General features: G+C 37.2%; 9 protein-coding genes and 1 non-coding gene across 10 annotated transcripts; 4 read left to right on the top strand and 6 right to left on the bottom strand. All coding sequences in view use genetic code 12, as the record gives it.

The window, feature by feature from the left end:
* Window positions 1-390: 390 nt before the first annotated feature.
* MTM1 (Mtm1p) lies at window positions 391-1,560 on the top strand (the record flags this gene model as incomplete). The annotated part of the gene is made up of 1 exon (XM_036807036.1): window positions 391-1,560. The coding sequence occupies one exon, from the start codon at window positions 391-393 to the stop codon at window positions 1,558-1,560; it is 1,170 nt and encodes a 389-aa protein (XP_036663912.1).
* Window positions 1,561-1,645: 85 nt separating this feature from the next.
* CPAR2_107660 (uncharacterized protein) lies at window positions 1,646-2,770 on the bottom strand (the record flags this gene model as incomplete). Its single annotated transcript, XM_036807034.1, has 1 exon — window positions 1,646-2,770. The coding sequence occupies one exon, from the start codon at window positions 2,768-2,770 to the stop codon at window positions 1,646-1,648; it is 1,125 nt and encodes a 374-aa protein (XP_036663911.1).
* A 168-nt stretch (window positions 2,771-2,938) lies between these two features.
* Window positions 2,939-3,682, bottom strand: CPAR2_107650 (uncharacterized protein; the record flags this gene model as incomplete). Its single annotated transcript, XM_036807033.1, has 1 exon — window positions 2,939-3,682. One exon carries the CDS (start codon window positions 3,680-3,682, stop codon window positions 2,939-2,941), a length of 744 nt encoding a protein of 247 aa, XP_036663910.1.
* Window positions 3,683-3,842: 160 nt separating this feature from the next.
* On the top strand, window positions 3,843-6,074 carry RSM22 (mitochondrial 37S ribosomal protein RSM22; the record flags this gene model as incomplete). The annotated part of the gene is made up of 1 exon (XM_036807032.1): window positions 3,843-6,074. One exon carries the CDS (start codon window positions 3,843-3,845, stop codon window positions 6,072-6,074), a length of 2,232 nt encoding a protein of 743 aa, XP_036663909.1.
* A 785-nt stretch (window positions 6,075-6,859) lies between these two features.
* On the bottom strand, window positions 6,860-7,108 carry RPS27A (40S ribosomal protein eS27; the record flags this gene model as incomplete). Its single annotated transcript, XM_036807031.1, has 1 exon — window positions 6,860-7,108. The coding sequence occupies one exon, from the start codon at window positions 7,106-7,108 to the stop codon at window positions 6,860-6,862; it is 249 nt and encodes an 82-aa protein (XP_036663908.1).
* A 4,485-nt stretch (window positions 7,109-11,593) lies between these two features.
* CPAR2_107620 (uncharacterized protein) lies at window positions 11,594-13,774 on the top strand (the record flags this gene model as incomplete). Its single annotated transcript, XM_036807030.1, has 1 exon — window positions 11,594-13,774. One exon carries the CDS (start codon window positions 11,594-11,596, stop codon window positions 13,772-13,774), a length of 2,181 nt encoding a protein of 726 aa, XP_036663907.1.
* Window positions 13,775-13,883: 109 nt separating this feature from the next.
* On the bottom strand, window positions 13,884-15,525 carry SSH1 (Ssh1p; the record flags this gene model as incomplete). The annotated part of the gene is made up of 2 exons (XM_036807029.1): window positions 13,884-15,409; window positions 15,516-15,525. 2 exons carry the CDS (start codon window positions 15,523-15,525, stop codon window positions 13,884-13,886), a joined length of 1,536 nt encoding a protein of 511 aa, XP_036663906.1.
* A 483-nt stretch (window positions 15,526-16,008) lies between these two features.
* Window positions 16,009-17,067, bottom strand: CPAR2_107600 (uncharacterized protein; the record flags this gene model as incomplete). The annotated part of the gene is made up of 1 exon (XM_036807028.1): window positions 16,009-17,067. The coding sequence occupies one exon, from the start codon at window positions 17,065-17,067 to the stop codon at window positions 16,009-16,011; it is 1,059 nt and encodes a 352-aa protein (XP_036663905.1).
* Window positions 17,068-19,214: 2,147 nt separating this feature from the next.
* RIB4 (lumazine synthase) lies at window positions 19,215-19,782 on the top strand (the record flags this gene model as incomplete). Its single annotated transcript, XM_036807027.1, has 2 exons — window positions 19,215-19,257; window positions 19,331-19,782. The coding sequence occupies 2 exons, from the start codon at window positions 19,215-19,217 to the stop codon at window positions 19,780-19,782; spliced, it is 495 nt and encodes a 164-aa protein (XP_036663904.1).
* A 503-nt stretch (window positions 19,783-20,285) lies between these two features.
* Window positions 20,286-20,359, bottom strand: CPAR2_t_cp_Asn(GUU)_37. Its single transcript has one exon. It is a non-coding gene; the product is annotated as a tRNA-Asn (tRNA).
* Between the last annotated feature and the right edge of the window lie 96 nt (window positions 20,360-20,455).

Genomic DNA, 20,455 nt, shown 5'->3' with positions numbered 1-20,455 from the left:
ATCAACACCAACATCAACTTCAACATCGGGAGTTGACTTTTCTATGTATAGTGTGTGTATTAGAATATTGTCTCGTTTTATTTGCAGTTAACCGGAATCGCAAATTGTTTGCAATTGTGTCATCTAAGTGGACAGTGAAAAAGTGGGAAATAAAAAAAGGGACTGTGGCAGCGAGAAAGAAAAAAAATAATAAAAAGGCATAAATCGGGTAAAATGTACCGAGCAATTGATTCGCGAAGAGGCGAATCCGTCATACATTACGAAGCTTATTTCGAGGCAGAACAAAAGACGAAAAATAGATTGCTCACACTTCATTACACAGCTTACATTCGTGTGATTTATCCCCCCTTCCATCCTTTTAGAGCAGCTCAGCATAGTGCCTCACATTAAATGTCACTTTCATCGGAACTAGCTGTAGGGATCGAAGACAACGATTTATCTTTTGGTGATAACATGCTGAAAAATATCAGGTCTGATCTGAAAGTCATCACCGATGAGAATATTTCCGTGACCCAAAGAATGATTAGCGCCTGTTCGGGGAGTCTTATAACCTCGTTGGTTGTAACGCCGTTTGATGTAATACGGATTAGAATCCAGCAACAAGAAATCCTACCGCAGAATGAACCTTGTTGTCATGTTCATTACCCTGAACATTTTGTAAAGCAGTTACCGAAACATGAGGCGGCAGCTTTGGCCACTTCACCAGAGTTATTTTGGATCCACAACAAGTATTGTCGTCCTGGGACTGAACAGTGCACTCGTATAACGTCAACTTTTCAAGGGTTCTCGACAATAGCAAAGCATGAAGGTGTTGCCACTCTATGGCGTGGATTGTCGTTGACTTTGCTAATGGCGATTCCATCGAATATAATTTATTTTACTGGGTACGAGTACATTCGAGATCACTCACCATTTGGATACTCGTCATTCAATCCATTACTTTGTGGGGCATTGGCTCGGATCATGTCAGCGACATTTGTTGCTCCGGCGGAATTGATCAAGACGCAATTGCAGTCAATCCCCAGTGATTCGAGAAACTCATCCCACGTATTGAGTCATCTTTTGAAAGACTCAATGGCATTGGTTGAAAAAAATGGTGTGTTTACCTTATTCAAAGGATTGCAGATCACACTCTGGAGAGATGTACCCTTTTCAGGTATTTACTGGTCTTCTTATGAAGTGTGCAAGAAAAATATTGCTCGTGCATTGAAGACGGATTTCAACAACTCTACTGGTGGTGGTGCTGATGATTGGAAAGTGTTTACAACATCTTTTTTGTCAGGATCTATATCCGGTGCCATTGCTGCTTTTTTCACCAACCCTTTTGACGTTGGTAAAACAAGGCTACAAATAACTATGGATGACGGGGATACGAAGCGTAAGCCCAAGACGAACATGTTTAAATTCTTGGCAAACATTTATAGAAATGAGGGAGTTAGTGCATTGTACTCGGGTTTTGGTCCAAGAGTAATGAAAATTGCACCGGCATGTGCCATTATGATTTCATCATATGAGGTGGGTAAAAAATTCTTTAAAAACGGGAACGTAGCTAATGAATAGTGGCGTTATGTATATAAACAGCATTTAATAGAGGCATATATAGAATCAAATAACAAAAACAAATCTAAAGGTTCCCTACTATCGATCAACTCCAATGGTCATCAAGAATTGAATTGTCCCTAAGGGGATCATTGCGGAACACATCTCCGAAAGGCAAATCTGTTTGTGCTTGAGGTGGGTAGATCTTGGAATATATACGTTTGGTAGTGGGGATTTGCTCTTGTGAAGGGAGTGATGGAGCTGGGACAATGTTGTTAGTGGACTTTAGTGGCTGAGTATTGTTTTCTTGATCGATATGTATACATGGTACTTTTTTGCATTCAGCAGCGCACGACGATTGCGGTGTAGGCATATCGTAATTTTTCAACTTGATTTGATCATTGTCACTATAAGGTTGTTGGTAGTGAGCAGATTTTCTCTTTAATGCCAATTTTGCTAATCTCGTTGGTGATGATTTCCCAAGTTCGCCATCTCTCAACAAATGGTTCAACCCATTGGTTATATTGCCTTGTTCTATCCCATTCATGGACTGGCCCTGTTCCAAAGAGTTCATACACTCAATAAAATCCTCGCATACATCATTCAATTTACGTGATGTAGAATGCAATGTGTATATGTAATCAATAATGCTTTCTTTCAAGTCATTGGAGATTGACCGCACAAATTGCTGTTCAACTACTTGTAAGCTGCAATCCACCTCCTCCAATTTTTCAAGAATCAATACTGTTGACGAGGCTTTAGGTCCGACTCTGGCCTTATTCTCTTTCAACTGCTTCTCCAATTTGATTTTTGAGTAGAGCAACTCCTTCTGTTTCTTTTCACGCTCATTAACAAAGGATAAACTCAACTTTATTTTCTCTAATTTTTCATTCAATTGAGCACTTGCACAAGTCTGGGCTGAAAAGATAAAATTGAAATCTTTAATAATCAGTGAACATTCTTGCGTAGGGATCGAATCAGCCCAAAGATTGGTGTCACCTAGAATTTCTTGCTCCAACTTCTTTGTCTTTACGTTAAACTTTATGAGCTTACTTAATTTCTGATGTATCTTGTGTGCCGATGATCTTGAGAGCTTTGCTGAATGATCATCGGTGACGGTGTTGTCATTGTGCAGTTGTGTACTAGCAGATGCTCCAAATCCGGATATAGAAACAACCTTTTCGAGAACACGGTGAAGTGCAGTTGCTGGTCGCTTGTCATCTATCACCATGTTAGCTCCTGTTATTTGATGGCGAGAAGAGTCTATCGATAATTGAATAAAGATGTGTTTAATTTTATTATTGGTTATGCTGAACGGGGAAGAATTCGCAGCCAAAAATCTATGTGAGAAAAAGTCGTGCACATTGGGCTTGATTTATAATGTGTATACACAGTTGATCTATTTCTTTTTTGAGACTTCCTCATCCAAGTTGAGCCCCGTGATGTTGGCAATGCGCTGTTTCAAAGAATGTGCTCCATTTTCCACGCGTTTAATACCATTCTCTGCACCATTTTCAATTGATTTGGCCAATCCAACAACACCATTGTATGCCTCTGCTTGTTGTTTTGCTACTTGTGGAACATTCTTTTGTTCCAACTTCCATGTAAACTCTCTCGTATTGTCAAATGTTACAGGTAAAAAGTACTTGAATGCTGCCAAACCGGTTATCACGGGAAATGTAACTTTAGCAAAGACTCCTCGGGGCCTTGCGGCAATTGTTCCTGCCAAGGCTGCCACTATCACATAGATTCCATTAGGCAAAAGGTCCTCCTTTTTATAATGCAATTCGCTAACGGTGGATGTGACAAATCTTTCTGTGTCGTTGAATTTAGTGTAGTTTTTGTTCACCCAATTTGATAAATCAGATATTCTTGCTGCAGAAAACTCTCTTGCCGTTTTGAAGAAAGTTTCACTTGAGCTTGTAGTGCGTACCGATATACCGTCAATAAGCCTATTTTCACCCAATGATTCGACTTCAGAAGCTGGTGCTGGAACCACAGTTCCAGGAATAGGGACAACTTCAGCGTCGTCTTCATAAAAATTCCGTCTCGATGATGACTCGTTTCTAATGACAGAGCAATTGTGTGTAGCAACCAATCCAGCAGTGAGGATAGAAGTAGTTAGTGAAATGGACCTAAGCATTATTTTGTGTTGAAGATAAAAAGTAGTGTAGTCGTCGATTGAGATTGTCTGAACTCTCAATTCCTCATATTTTTTTTTCCTTTGTTCTGAGAAGCTTTCTTTTCTAAGAAATTTTATTTGGTGCGCCCTTTTCTCATCTTCTCTCTACAACCCGTACGTGATGAGCTTGAATCGAGGAAGAGCCTTGTTGACAAGAAATAGGATAGGGTTTATTATACGGAGTCAGCATACGCTACCGCATCTCCAACAAACCAAACGTGATCACGGACAGTTCAACTATGATTTTATAAAGACGGAGGATCGATCAAGGGCCGAAATATTGAAAAAGTACATACCTGAAGAACAAGTTTCAAGTCATCTTGGAGGAGTTGACGAGTCGCTTGAGTTTGAAGATAGATCGCCATTTAGAAATTCAGATGGTACGCTAATTCAAGGGAAGAACGCTTTAGAAGCAAGGCTAGATGTTCGCACGCTTCAAGGAAGAGTGGATCATTCTGTCACAATTTTACCACCTGAAATCGCTAAAACGATCCAAAACAATATCTTGAGCACCACAATACCGGCGAAGCTAAGAGAACGTGTCGTTTCGGTTTATCAAAACTTGCAAAAAAACCAGATTCAACAAGCACCACTGAGTGAGCTTGATTGTAATGCACATATTGCAGCTCTTTTTTTACAAGACTATAGCCATGTCAAGCAAGTAATTCAGGAGTTGAAGCAAAGAGTAGGCAAAGACAAGTTTAACCCAAGAAGAGTATTGGATATTGGATACGGACCAGCAACGGGAATGGTAGCCTTGAATGAAGTTATGGGCGATGTGTGGGTTCCAGAGGAAAAAGATGCTTACATAGTTGGAAGAAGAAACAACGAGATGAAAAAAAGAGCCAAAATTATTTTGTCAAGGCAAGCGAATGAGAGTTTTATAAACAATGAGCCTAGTGGAGAGCAAGTGGAGGTTAAAGAGTATGTTGGACCCATTGACGCGAAAAAGATCGAAGTTCGTACCAAGTTGAGAGACACTATGCCGGTGACAAAGAAATATGATTTAATCATTGTTCATCATTCGTTGTTAACAAGGGAATACAATTTCCCCAATGATGTCGACGAGAACTTACGAATGATTTTGAGATTACTTGCACCAAAGGGGCATTTGATCTTGGTTGAACGAGGAAATTCGGTTGGATTCGAGACTATTTCGAGGGCAAGACAAGTGATGATACGTCCTGAAAATTTTCCTCATGAATTGGGTAAAATTCCTCGTCCATATGTTAAAGGTTCCGGTGGTAAACCACAACATTTGAAAAAGGAAGATGATATGATTAGTGAAGAAGATGTTGAATTTGAAAAAGATATGTTGGCAAGATTAGATTTGGAGGAAGAGGAAGAGTTTAAAAAACAAGGAAGTATTATGGAGAGTGAATTGGATGAAAAATTTGGTAAACTCAATAACGATGATTTGGCATTTGACGAAGAAAATGATCCAAACTTTGAAGTATTTGATGTTAAAGCAGCTGCTGCCGCTGATGCTACAAGTGAATCTCAGTTCGACAAGATAGATTATCATTTAAAGGTTCTCGCACCTTGCCCCCATCACAGAAAATGTCCTTTGCAACTAGGCGATCCAAAGTACTACAAAATCCCATCGCATAAGCATCGCTTGAATTTCTGTTCATTCTCTAAAATCGTGGAAAGACCCGATTACACGATGGAATTGAAAAAGGGTAAGAAATTAGCGGTAAAGTGGGACAAAAATTCAATTGATGGTATTGGTACTCTCAGCCGTGGTGAATTGAAGAAACTTGGTGGTAAAGGTAGACCTGGTGGAAGAGATACTGAAGATGGATCTTATTCTTATTTGATTGTTGAAAGGAGTGACAATACTGATGAATCGATTTCTCGGATCAATGATTTACGTGATTTCAGCAATCATGATAATTCGCCCATAGATCAAGATGATATAAACAATTGGCCAAGAATCATCAGAACACCAGACAAGCTAAAGAAAAATGTCAAGTTAACTGTTTGTTCCAATGAAGGAGATGTTGAGACGTGGCAGGTTCCTCGATCTTTGGGGAAGCAAGCTTACCATGATGCAAGGAAAGTTCAATTGGGTGATTTGTGGGCATTGGATAAAAAGACAAGTACCAAAAGACAACCAATATCAAAGGACATCAAAACCAAATTGGACACATTGTACAAGACACACAAAAAGACATTTAAAAAGGAGCAACAGCGCAAGATTTGGAAAAAGAAAGTTGGTGTTAGTGAAAGTGAGTTTGATGATGGGTTTTTAGCAACAGAGATGATGGCAGACAAGTTGGAAAATAGTCGTTCGTACAAGAAACAAGGAAAGCATTTGGATATCAACCCGGAAGTGTACGAGGGTAAGTGATTGTATATAGAGGGAAAAAAAGCACTGTGTACGGAAATGAAGGGTATTTATTTGGGATATAAAAACTGTTTCTACCATTCTCTACATTATCTCTTTTAATTTGATATCGTTCATTAAAATACTAAAGATAGATTGTGTATTCTTATTAAATCCCGTAATAAGGTATACACCAACCAGATGCAATAAATACAAAAGAAAATAAAAAAGCAAACAAACAAATATAATATACCACAATTCTAGCAAATGCAATATGTTTAATGTCAAACCAAAATGCTAATGAATATTCCACAAAAAGAAGACCCTCCCAAAAGTCCCATTTGAGTAAGCCATTGCTAATGGTCAAAATCGCTGCTGAATTCAATTCACTCGTGTCATCATCGATGTGTTTGAGTTGATTTGAAGATAAAAGAACACAAATAGATCATGGAAAATTGAGTCACACTGCTACCCGCTACTCAATCTAACCTCCAATGCGTATTCCCTATTGAAATATCCCAAAATAACCATCCTAGACAAAAAAGCGTGCTGTGTGAAATCGAAAAAAGTTCCTACCAAAAACTTTATTTTCTGACTCCAACTTGCGCCTTCTCCATCATAATACCTTCCATGTTGCCGTTCTCTCTCTCCTTTAGTCAACCACTGCTACATAAATTAACCAAATTAAAGTCAGGAACGATAAACTATCATGGAAAGTACTCAAGAACTGAATATGAATATAATGCAAAAAAATCAAAATTAAACCAACGATCAATAAGATCTTCTCATTTTATGAATCTTCTTTGATTTTATTTTCTTCTAAATGATGAACCTTCAGCTAATTTTGCCTTACCACCAGTTGGAGTGCACAACAAATTAGAACATTTTTCACAAGCGATAGCAGTTTGAGCATGACTGAAAACAGTGGCAATGTTGAAACATCCTGGACATTTTATATCGATAAAGTAGGAGTTTGGCTCTTGTACCAATTTCTTTAACTTGTAAGTGTGTTTTTCAGTTTCTGGGTTTGGGTGTAATAAGTCTTGTACTAAAACCATGTTGGCAAAAAGAAGAGATAGTTTGAAATGAAATGAGTCAAACGAGTTTGCTACGAATGGGTGAAAAGTGGTCTCTTTATATACTGTGGATTAGAATCAAGAAAAAGCTGTGGCAAAAAGTTGAGTGAAAAAAAAAAAAGAAAAATTTTCTGTGGGTGTGTGCACAAGTGAACAAAAAACGAAAAAGGAGAGGTAAGTGGAAAAAAAAAGAAATTTTTCGCATTTGTTTATCGAAGATAGACACTTTACATAACTGTCTTGTGAGTTTAATGGATATAGGGGTAAAGACCGTTCAATTTTGAATGACATCTTGTAGGCTAGAGTCATTAAAAAGAACATCATCGAATATCAACTACTATGAAAAAGAAGCTTACTGCCACTTTGCGTAATGTGTGAACTGAAAAAAAATTTGCAACTTTAGAAATTGTGCATAGATTTATCTGGAAATTCCGACGGAAGGTTTCACTTTTAGTGATAGATATTAACCATCGAAAAGGGTACGAAGGTCATCAAAGTTTCTCTGGACCACTACGGGGGGAGAGAGGGTGTCCCAGTCGCAACTCTTCTTACATGATTCGAACCGAGGTTTTTTGTCATGAACGAAGGGAATGGGAGTTTCTGAAAGCATCAGGATTTTGTGTTCTAGAATAACCGATGTGCATATATTTCATTACCTGAGACAGTTTCAAGAGCAATGAAAATGGGTCTGAGTTGACTGGCTGCAAACTACTGGATCTTTTTGCGAACCACTAACATGGTAATTATACAAAACGTTATTGTAAGAAGTCGGATTGTCCAATCTTTTATTGATGGCCTGTCTTATCATGCACACTACCTTGCAACTTCAGCGCAATACTGATTGAAAGCCCCAAAACATGATACCAGCTAGCGCCAAGGCTACATCTACAATAATCACAAGTCTTAGATGTCTCAATTAAGGTGTGTCTTGTGAGTCCACACTTGTGGTAGTGTAGAAAGCAGATTGCAATCTCTAAATTTAGTTAATATATTGAAAAAAGAAGTGATATAAAGAACGAATGAATGAGATCAAACATTTAAATTTGGAGATTTATCGCTAATGATGATTGGACTTACTTCAATGCCTGTTTTACCTACAGAATGGAGGTACACAGATCCGTTTGGTTCACCTTCATGATTCATCAAAACGGTAGACGCAATTTCAGATCGTTGCGAGGAAGCTCCATTAGTGGATTCTATCGAAAAGAGATTGAAAAAAGCACCCTTTGCTAGAACAAGATGACTTCATCACAGGACAAAGTAAAGCTTATCCAGCGGGGCATATGTCGTACAGTAAACACACTTTCACTTAAAGGGTTGGGTTTGTGTGTTTACGTTATACGACTAAAGTTCCTTACCTAATCCTCATTAGTGTGAAATTTGGCTAATTTGATATTCATGATTAATATATGATAATTCACAAATGGAATCTAAATGAGGGTGCAAGGATATATATATATAAAAGAAAAAAGTCTAGGTTTCGAGAAAAAAACAAAGTATATAGGAAAACAAGAAGAATACATGAATTATTAAGGATAACGACCCAAGTCCTTTCTTCCGATTAGTGGATGAAGGTATTGAACGGAAGCAATTAGAGAGTATTGCGCAATCCTTTGGATTCACTTATTTGGAAGAAGTATTCAAACTACATTGTATCGAGATGATCATTATACTATTCCATTTAGTACTCACCAATACCTTCTTTTAGGATAAAGCAATTGAATTGCTGAAATTGCTAATTTGGTTGTGTGCATTTAAACTTTACTATACGACAACACATGTCTATCACATAAATGACAGATTTTGCATCTAGACACCAAACGCAATGCAATGGGAGATTGCAAGGATAAAAGTATGCCACCTCTTAACCTCCCTTAAACCCCCAACTAAGAAATTGTTTCTCAATTGATGTATCCTCATGCGCTTGCGACGTCTTCCGCCGAGAATCAACCCCAAACATATCTCTTTTAGCTTGTAAGCAACTTTTGAAAAGAACTTCCTAGGAAATTTTATGATGTGATTATTGTCAATTTCATCTTTTCAAAAATTGGAACCAGGAGAAGAACTTGAAAAAAACGAAGGAAATTAATTTCCTGCGACTGTAGCATTTTTTAATGTGGTTTTCATGCCATTTCTTCTTTGTTGCGTTATTGGTCAAAGTGGTAGACGGTTCACACACAATGTCTTAAAAGGTTTAGGCCAGCCACTCCAGCTCAGCCAAAGATATGCTTCCTTTTATACGGCGTGTTGTTTGAAGGAACACTAGTCATTCTTGTCTTGATCTTCTATATGCAATCTCAAAGTGCCCAAATAAGAGTAAGAGACACATTCTACAACATAAAGATTCGCTCATACATTAAACGCTTCTTCCATGGCAGTAAAAAGAAAGCAGGTGCACATCGTAAAAGCTACATATAGAGAGAGAGTGATTGAAGAGGGCATTGGCGTATCTAGACTAGACTCAGGACGTTACCGACGAGTAAATTGTCACACCAAGTCCACCTTCAAGAGAGTTCATGTTTGTTTTTTACCACCTTATTCAACACATTTTTTGTATGCATTGGACTTTCTGGTTTTTAATTCTCTCAAAACCATTCATCCGTTTTTGATTACAAAGTATTTATGTGGTGAACTCTCCTGTTTAAACCCCCGACTACAAGCCCGCCGAATTTTGTTCAAGTATTCAAATTGCGAGGATGAGGAAAAAAATAATAAAGCATGGTTTTCGAAGGACTGGTTTGTTTTTGACAGAGAAAAAGTATTGCAAAATCTATAAGCACCACAAAGTGAAGCCTGATAGGGTGAAGTTGGATCAAATGAAGTACCTATTTGAGAAGCGGTTTTAATAATTTCAAAACTAGAACTCAATGTCTGAGAGTTGCTGCATTTGTGTGCGTCGCTTATAGAACAACAATTATCATTTTGTTTTGATTTTGCACTCTTTTGGTAAAGACAAAGTGGACAAAAATTGAAAGATTTGCATGTGACAATCGAATGAAAATAAAGCATAGTTCAGAGACTGCTTTAAATTGCAATAGAAGATCTGATTGTTCTGTTGTATGGTACTACTAATGAGGCTCGTCCTTTATTGTTTATTTCATTACCTCTTTATGGGTTATGAATTCAAAAAGGCAAATTGTTCTCTACCTCCCCGCCTCATCGTAAATCATGCTACCCAAAAATATTGTTTAAACTATAAACAATGAGATACATTCTCGACTTTTTGATCGTGAGTTTGGTTCTATTATAGCCCGAGGCCTAGAACCAAAGAAGTAAAAAAATTAGCCCTCGAGACATATTTCTCGACCAAATTGCCATAGCTGTTATTTCCAAAATACCCTGAAGTGGTTGGATAGAGTACACACTCAAGAGAGTGACAAACCCATGTGATAATTTGGTAAGATAATAACCATGCTCCAGTAGTGCTGAGTAAAGACAAAAAAGTTTAAAGTGTCGTAATATACAAAAGTGAGACAAAGACACGCTACTTTTGAGCAAAATGTCACAAAACTAAGAAAGAGACTGTGCAGAAAAACAATTTGTGGTTGTAAAGCCTATTGTTAACCCTTGTTTTGTAACAAAAGTAAATATACACAAGATCAGCACAACATCAACACCATCATGATTTTCAGTAGTTTCCAAGACAATGCAATACATCTATACAGACACAAAGCACGTGTTTGATTGTTTGTGTTCAATACTCAAAAAGAGTAGAGCAGAAGAAAGAGCTTTTAAAAGCTTCAAACGTATGGCCTTAAAGGAATGGTTTACTTTACTTTATTATTTCTTTCTACATCTTTCATGTGTTTTGTATATTTACGCAAGTAGTAAACAACAGTATAAGACATATATATACTGTAAACAATCCTCATCCCAGTTGTTGTTGTGAGCTGTAAAACCCCATCAACTACTTAGGCCTCTATATATACACGTTGTCACAGATCCGATCACTCGTTGCTTGTTGTTTCCTAACTTAGCCTGAGACACATCTTTAAACAATCAAGGGGGCGAAGAAATTTCAAAAGAAGTTTTCCACTCTTCTACTTTATAAACAAAAGGCTAAACCTGACGTCTAGAAGGCGAAAGAGTACTCGAGAGATATACTATTATACAACCCCCAACAGCAAGCGTCAAAGACAAAGAGGTATCACCAAAATTTATCATACACACCCCTCCCCCTTCGCTTACACGCACACTTGTATTTTTTTTTTACAACCAAAATCACCCAAATAATTTTACCACACTTCATTTAGACATACCACTGAGTTGACTTCACATTTCAGAAACATCACCTTAGAGTCTATATTACTAGAGCTACCCTTAGAGTAGACTACACCATACCACTCCATTTTGACACGATAGGTGCATTATTCACATAAGAAAAGTTTATGTAATTGCAGCTAACACGTCTTTGCAACACATCGAATAACAGTCCCACATATATCAATCGCAACAATTATCATCACCATGAGTACTAACGAATCAAAGGAGAGTACAGTAGCAGTATCCTCCACGTCTCAATTGACAACAAGTGCCAAAAAGGTTCTGTCTGATCACACAAAGTCTTCAAAACTGAGCAGTAAGGTGTCAAAAGCATCCCATAACACCTATCCTTCATCTTCGTCAACCAAATCAGGAACCATATCTGACAAAGATTTAACCAACAAGAAGTCATCAGTGCTAACGGCAAGTGTCACCCTACATTCGCAATCTAATGAAGTTGTCTACAAAATCTTCACTTATATCGTTATTATACTTCCCACATTGACATCAATTATCTTCCCAATCAATACCAAAACCGTGCCTCAAAACGAGCAGATTGGAAACTTTGTCATTGACTTATTGACTGTTGTGTTAATTAGCTGGGTAGTAAGGTTTACCCTTGAATGGCCATACAAGTGGATGAAGGAATTGGAAACGACAAAAACAGAATTGCTACAACAATTGAATGAGGATGATTTTGCTATTGAAAACACCGATAAGGTGGTTTTGATGGTTCGCAAAATCAACACATTTCAAATTATGGCATTGGTTTGTTGTTTGGTTTCGTCACTTTTAAGTTCGGTTTTGCTCATATGGACACGAAAATACACCATTATTGACCAGAAACGTAAAAAGATGGTTTTCAACAATGTCAATATTGCATTGTTGCAATTTTGGTCTATTTTCAGGATTATTATCACATTCACTGACTCATTGCAGTATTCATCTTTGAGCAATAGTAACAGCCCATTGTATACACAAAGTCCTAGTTTCCAAACGTGGTTTACTGATTTGAAACAGTATTTCTTACCCAACCTCACCAATCAAATCTTGTTGGATCATTTGCAAGTTCATAATAGGCAATTTGATAGGTTAAAGTTGGATTTGGTCAAGTTGCAAAAGGAATTGGATAATAGGGATCAAGCACAAACACTGAGCCTGCAACGTGAACTTTATCGTCAGCCAAAACAGCACCAGCATCAGCAACAGCAGCACCAGCAACAGCAACAGCAACAGCAAAAAGAGCTACTGCGTAATGGAAAACTACAATCTCGAACCAAGCACCACTCGCCTCCACCTTCATTGCTTTTGTCCCTTCTGAATAATGCTAAAACTGAACAGCAAGTGGTTACCAAGTTTCACAATTCGATTTCGTCATTCTCCTTGAGTGCACCACCACCAAAAGCTTCACCACTGTTTTCACCAATGCAAACTGAGAATAATCATTTTCAGTTTGCACCCATTTCTTCATTACCCAAACATCACTCCTTTTCGCAAACGCCTTTGAAAACAATAGTTGAAGAGGACGATTTCATTTTTGAGTCTTTGGAGCCACCTTCATTCAATCGATTTGAACAACACGAGCATCGTCTTGCAAATAAAACAATATTGGAATGTACAAGATCTGTGTTGAAATCGATTCGCAATGAAATCACAATTCTGGATTTATTCAACAACCCTAGCTCTGTTCGAAAAGTATTGGTTACCGAGTTGGCGTTTTTAATGAATGAGTTTAGATCTAGTGATCATGAGATTTTCAAAGTGTTTTTAATGGAAGTGATTGACAAGTACTTGTTGAGCATATATGTTCAAGTCATGGACCACTTGGTGAAAATCTTTACCCATCCGTTTCGTCATTTGATGAATGCAATTATTTGGACTAGTTTCAAATTACCCATCCACATTGCTAAACTATATTTCAAATTGCTTTTAATGGTGCCTTTCTTAATCGTTCAATGGTTTGTGATTAAACCAGTAAAGTTTATGGCTTTATGGGTTAGTTCATTGATGAGAACCGTATTTTCGTTGGTTATATTTCAGTTGGCAACCGATGCAAATGCTTCAGCCCAATCAAATACTGTTAACCATGTATCACCATCACCTCAAAAACCAACCCATTTCAAACCAATTGCTCAACTAGACAAGAGTCATGCTGATAATACTCAATTCACAATGAAGCAATTTCATCTTTCTCCTGTATTGTCGAAAGATGAATATTTTACCAGAAGTAATGATGAAGAGAGCGGAAAGGTACAAGCAAAGTATAAGAATGCTCTGTTGATATCGATAACTCCAAGCTCGACAAAATCTAGCAGTAGTATTGGCAATGGCAATATACCTAGACAAAGTCCTAAACTAAATAATGCAGTTTTATATGATGAATAATATAATAAAACTAATTTTTACAAAAAAGTAAATAACGCAATGCAGGGAACGATGTAACAAAGTGTGGGTGTGGGTGTGGGTGTCTTTGTCATTGTTTGTATCTCCTCACCTATTGAGCACCAGAAAGTGCACTTGAGAATTGTGATCCGGTTGCTTGTTGATACTCAACCATGAATTCCTCCAAGATTCCAAAAGCTGAAGAAACGCCAATAATTATAGCACCATTCTTACCCAAACCACCCAAATAATCACCAGCAACTGCCAATACAGAAAGAGCAAAAGCGCCAGTTACGGCAGCAGTGGGGATAATTTTTGACAATTCCTTTGCAATGGAAATATCTCTTTTACCAGCAATGGAAATGCCTTGATCTTTAAATTGTTTGGCAACATCTTTGGGTGATGATCCGGAAATATAACTCCATTTGAATGCAAACCACACTGATAAACAAACAATTGTTAATGAATAGGTCACAGTTCTAATTGGTGAAGCCAAGGATGCTAACAAGGTCAGTTCTGGTGACAAGTAATACAATACACCACCAGTTAAAACCAATCTATTACTCGATGGTTGAACAATATAGTTTCCCAACAAGGTAATTACCAATGGAGGTGCGCCCAATTTCACCAATACTGAAAACAAAATGTAACCGACAATTTGAATATTGGCAACAACTGAATAAGCAAATAATAAAGGTAACCCACCAGTATACAACAATCTTATGGGAAACATTTGATTCATACCCCTCACTTTAGTTGATCTGATGGGTATATCAACTCTGAAATTTTGCAAGGCAATAACAACAAACACTGAAGCAAAAGCAATATAAAATTGAGTTAAATTAGGCAATTGAATTCTAGTGAATGCATGCCAAATTTGCCAACTAGTTGATTTCAAATTGAATATGGAAAATTGACGAACCAAATTCATCAATGCACCAAGACTTTCAAATTTGTTTGAATTTAAAACTGGATACATTTCCAATCCAATTAAATCAGCAATGAAATTGGTGGCATTTTGTAATGTCAAAAAACACAAGATTCCAGATCCAAAACCATACCCCTTATCGAAAATCTCCACCAATAAACTGACAATCACTTGCCATGACACAACTTGCAAAAAAATGATAAAATACGAGCCCAATGGCAATGATGATGATAATGAAGATGAGGAAAATGAACCATTGTTTTTAGGAACCAAATCATAACCTCTAATAACATCATCATAATAACCTGAATAAATCAACCCCAAAGTGAAAACAATGGCAATGCCCCAACTAGTCAATTTTTGTCCACTCTGAAACAATTCACGATCATAACGTAAACTTAAATTGATATTAATCAATTTCAACCCAGCACCCAATTGCCACAAAAACCCCGAAGTGATAATGGGCAATAATCCCAATTCCAACAATGTGGCTTTTTCCATGGCGAAAATCAGTCTAAATTGATAAAATGGATCTTGTAAATGAAATTGAGCCTGAGGGATCAATCCATAAATTGGTAATTGGCCCAAAAGGAAAATCAATGCTGATCCTACGGTAAACACTATCCTTTCATCGAATTTGGTTTTTTCAAATGGGAATTCAACTTCAGGGAGGATAGGTAAAAAGAATTTCACCAAGTCAAGAAGGCGAACTAAAAGGGGAGTTAGTACTTGAGGGGGGGGAGGAAAAGCCAAACATTTGATGAGGCCACACAATTGAGTACCGTGACCTCCAGATATTTTATTGCAAATACATACATCCACTCATGATGACTAGTGGTTTTTGTTGTAGTTGTAATGGCAATTGGTTCGAAAGGCTGGTTCAAAGCGCAGATTTTTTTCTTCTCTTTTTTTTTTTCATGTCGTCGTCCAAAAACATCCCTATGGCACAAAGATAGATGATAGTGAGAAGACGTACAAAGAGGAGGGGAAGTAGAGCCAAAGAGGTTACATTTACATAGAGGCATCCTTTGAAGACAAATAAAAAAATCTAATAGTTATAGCTACAATGATATAAAGACTTGTTAGTAGCAAAGAAAAACTGAAAAGCAAACCAAAAACCAAAAACCAAAAACCAAAAACCGGAAACCAGAACCAAATAACAAAATCAAGATAACAGCGTCCCCCTCCTGAAATGCAACTTCTCCTCTTCCAAATTATACTTAAAGCAACATTCTAATTCATAATTCATCTCTCAAAGTACAACTCTTCAAACATTCACGTGCTATCAAACTGGCTCCCTCCCCGCACTTTATATATCATTCCACGAAGTCTTGTCACCAAACCCAACACCTCCACACATAATCAAAGATGATCCACCACCAGTGTTGGTATCTGAAAAAGTTGAAGGTGCAGCCAAAAAACTACCACCAAATGAAAGTGGTTGTTGTTGTTGTTTTTGATGTACATCTTCCATCAAATAATTGATGTAATTGGTGTTGCCAATGTTAAAAGTGTGCTGAGACGTATCAATGAAGTTGGGTGATTTATCCTTGACGTAGAGAATTTTGTAAATTATTTGCTTGAGCAATGAATCATTTGGTGCAACATCCTTCTCCAAGAGGAACCGTTTGACATCCATCATATTGTGGAATCCTTTCACTTTGGCTATATCTTCCTGATCAAGATATTTGAAGAGATCATCTCCATAAAACTCTGTGAGTAATCTTTTACTCTCGTCCAACAGTTGCTGTTCTGGTTGTAGCTGTTGCGGTTGCTGTTGCGGTTGCTGTTGCTGTTGCAGTAGATTGGAACTTGTTAGCTCCTCATCTTCATCCAAGTTCCAACTGGCAACATTCTCGTCAATTTCTTGATTCGATGTGACGATATTTGAGTTGTACCAGCTGTTTATCTTGTATGATAATTTCTCAGTATCAGTTTGTACATCTTCTTCTTCTTCTTCTTCTTCTTTTTTGTTTTCCTCCTCTTTTTGTTGCGGTCTCAACTCTTGTACTTCCTCAGCTATGTACTCTTGGTCTGTATCTGCTTCTGATTCTCCATTAGATGTGTTGGTCAATGAAAGTATATCTGACTCATTTTTGGGTTTTGAGACTGGATTGAATAAGACATACAGTGACTCTTCATTTACTTCATCAATCACTTCCAAGTCATCGTAGTCTGATAATATGCTAGAAGTTGCTTCAAACTGTGTGTTGTTTTTGTTTTTATTTTTGGTGTTTTGGGATTTTGCCAGTTGTGGCGTCGTGTCATGATGAAGTTGCTGTTGTTGCTGTGGTTGAGAATTTAAATGTGTGGCTTGGCCAGAAGAAGTATATCCTCTGAATAGTTTGAATCTTGGATTAACTGACATGGTGTGAGGAAGATGTGTGTATGCAAATACGTAGAAAGAAAGAAGGAATGAGTTGAGATGAGTTAGTAATTTTAACAATGTTTTTGCTCTGGAATATTGTGTATGGGTATATATATATATATATAGAGTAAGAATTAGATAGATAAGAGAGAGAGAGAGAGAGACACACACACACACAGATTTCAACAACAATAATAATAATAATAATAATAATAATAATAATACTATTAATACTATTAATACTATTATTATTATATGCAGTACATCTCATGGTACTCCGAAACAAAACAAGGTACACAACAAACAAATAGCGAGAGCGAGAGAGCGAGAGAGAGAGAGAGAGAAAGAGTTGTATATGTCATTCATACTAAATATCTCTCCCCTCTTTCCTTCTTTATTGTAACAAAAATTACTCACTTACTCTACTGCCCACCGTATTGATTGAGTGTATATACGACAGAATCGGAAAGAATAAGCTTAAATCAGAATGTTGTAACATTTGTACAACAATTCTAATCTGTGGTGTAGAATGCAAAAGGAACAAACACAAGAAAATTGTACATTTCATTCTTTATTCCACGGAGTAACGGCTGCGTTCCAAATGAAAGCAAGAAATAATACAATAACACCTCTCTGTACATGAAAAACACACTTTTACAGTTACGAAAGAGGTACTACAAATAGACACAGCTCAGCGTTATACTGTTCTCCTATTGAATTCGTATGATAGTATTCTATGAGTACGTATTAGTAATCACCAGAAGGTAGTGGCGTCTAATACTGAGAAAATCAGACACCATATAAGTTATTGCTGCTATGTCCACTCTCGGATATTGGGAATCATCATTGCTCATCTCAAACTTGAGTCACTCTCCCAATACCTTCTTTCAAACTTTTAGACAATGCATTTTATTTTTGGTGACCTGATGTTTTTTTTTTTTTTTCTATCACATGTACTACACACTGTAGAGATGTTGATTTTGCTCTGCTCGTCGTTTAGATCGTTCTCATGCGATGGGAGGGGCTAGATCCGATTTGTACCGTACCGGAATAGAAAATAATCATTTTCTTTGTTGCCTTCATTTCTTCCTTCCCTCCCTTGAGTCCGTCTCCCTTCGCCCTTTGCTTTGTACTCCTTTTTATCAATGTTTTTCCGGTTATCGCAAAAGTGATTTCTTGCTTTGATCGGCTGAGCCTTTGTATTACACTTGCACACGACCGTAGAAAACTGGGTTACATTTCCGAGGTAATAAAACAAAGTGGTTTCCGCATTCGGTTAAAATACCAAAACTGCTCCCGAATTAAGGTTATCTCAAACACTACGCGTTACAGTAACAGGGGTGTATGTGACGATTTAGTGAGAGAGGGCCCAAGAATTTGACTTTCAAAAAGACTCGTAGAGATGTAACAGAGTACCATGAAAGCAAGATTAAAGCTCTTCCCCTTCTCCTCCTCTCCCATTCACGAACCCAAAAAAAAAAAGGTACTATTGTGTACCATTGCATGTTCAAGTGCAAGGCAAGTTACGAGGTGGTATGATTCAACTTTGACACTGGCGATGCCGTACGCATGCCTTCTTTTGAAAGGAATTATTATTTGCCTTAAACTACTTCCTTACTGCAACTTTGTTAGTACAAGACCTTCCACATTCTCAATATCGCTATTACTACTCAGTTGGATTTTTCAGATAGGGGTGAAAGACTATTTTCAACAATATTGTTTTTGGATAATCATATTCAAAGAATAAGTTCCAGTGTTATAAAATCATCATCAAAATAAAAAAGGAAAATGTGTACTTCCAACTAAGTTTCGACATTGTTCTATGGGAATAGAATGCATACCAATATGACACCATTGTTAATCACCATTGATTGAAAAACAATGAATCGATGTATCCAATGATCTTTGATTGGATTGGAAGTGATTAAGGTGAATGCCGAAAAAAAAATTTTCAATAAAAATGTCTTACACTGTTTTTTTCAATAAAAGATCAAATCCTGCATATTAATCAAATCCTCCCCCATGAACGAATTTTTAAAAGAAAAAACCGTCACTCACTTATAAATATACAACTGTATTACAATCCATTGAATCAAAACTTAACTACACTACATCTAAACATCAGTGAAAGTAAAAGAAAGATAGAAATGGCCGTTAAAGGACTAGGAGAATTAGATAGACAATACGATGGTATGTCAACAAAAAAATCACCCCAAATGCATTCTAACAAAACTTCTATGTTACTAACTTTTCCACTTCAAAGGTTCCAAATTACGAATTGGGATCCTTCACGCTAGGTGGAACAAAAAGATTATCGACTCATTAGTCGAAGGAGCCGTGAAAAAATTGAAACAATTGGGCGTGAAAGAAAACAATATTGTAATTGAAACAGTACCGGGATCATTTGAATTACCCTATGGATCAAAGTTATTTTTTCAACAACAAAAGGAAAAAGGTACACCATTGGATGCTATAATCCCCATTGGTGTATTGATTAAAGGATCAACTATGCATTTTGAATACATTTGTGACTCCACAACGCATCAATTGATGAAGTTGAATTTTGAATTGGGAATACCCGTAATTTTCGGTGTCTTAACTTGTTTAACTGAAGAACAAGCTGAAGCTAGAGCAGGATTGATTCCTAATAAAATGCACAATCATGGAGAAGACTGGGGTGCTGCTGCTGTTGAAATGGCAACCAAATTCAATTAGAAAAGAATAACATTATTGGCAGAGCTGTATTATGCTCTGTTTCCATTTAGTATGATTAGAGTTTGTTTTTTTATAGAGAAACATTGCCAACAAGTAAAGTTCATGTAAGATGTAAATAGGTGATCTTTTAACTCCACACCTCTGATCCTTCGTGTGCTACGAAAAAGAAGCAACGCCGAAACAAAAAAGTATTACTCTCTTTGTCTAGTGTGGCCTAAACTTCCAATTCCTTGAACTGGTGTAGTGATACAACGAATCGTTGGGATTACGTGGACACGATTGCACTGAATCATTGGAGCTTTCGTTAATCGGAGGGGTGTTTTCCACATTCGACGCAATTGAAAACGAAAATGAAAAAAGTACCAACACCAAGACGAGGTTAGCCAAACTAAATGTAGTCAATCATCCTTAGTAAGTCATAGTCAACTTTCCGTAGGAACGAGGTTTTTATAGACACAATTGCAAAAAGGAAAGAGGTATAAAAAAAAAAAATAAAAGTTAAACGACCAGGGAGAGGATTGAACTCTCGATCTTGCGATTAACAGTCGCACGCCTTAACCAGCTTGGCCACCCAGTCATACTATATTCGAGGAAAACGACTGCGCCAGTCAACGAATTTTTTCCTAAATAGCCGTTCTGGTCTGGAATACGAAATTGATAAAAATCACATGAA

This window comes from Candida parapsilosis, contig 005569 (assembly GCF_000182765.1).
Source record: "Candida parapsilosis strain CDC317 annotated contig 005569".
Taxonomy (NCBI): Eukaryota; Fungi; Ascomycota; class Pichiomycetes; order Serinales; family Debaryomycetaceae; genus Lodderomyces; species Lodderomyces parapsilosis.
Note: the sequence above shows the minus strand (reverse complement) of the source record. Positions and strands in the feature narration are given on the sequence as shown.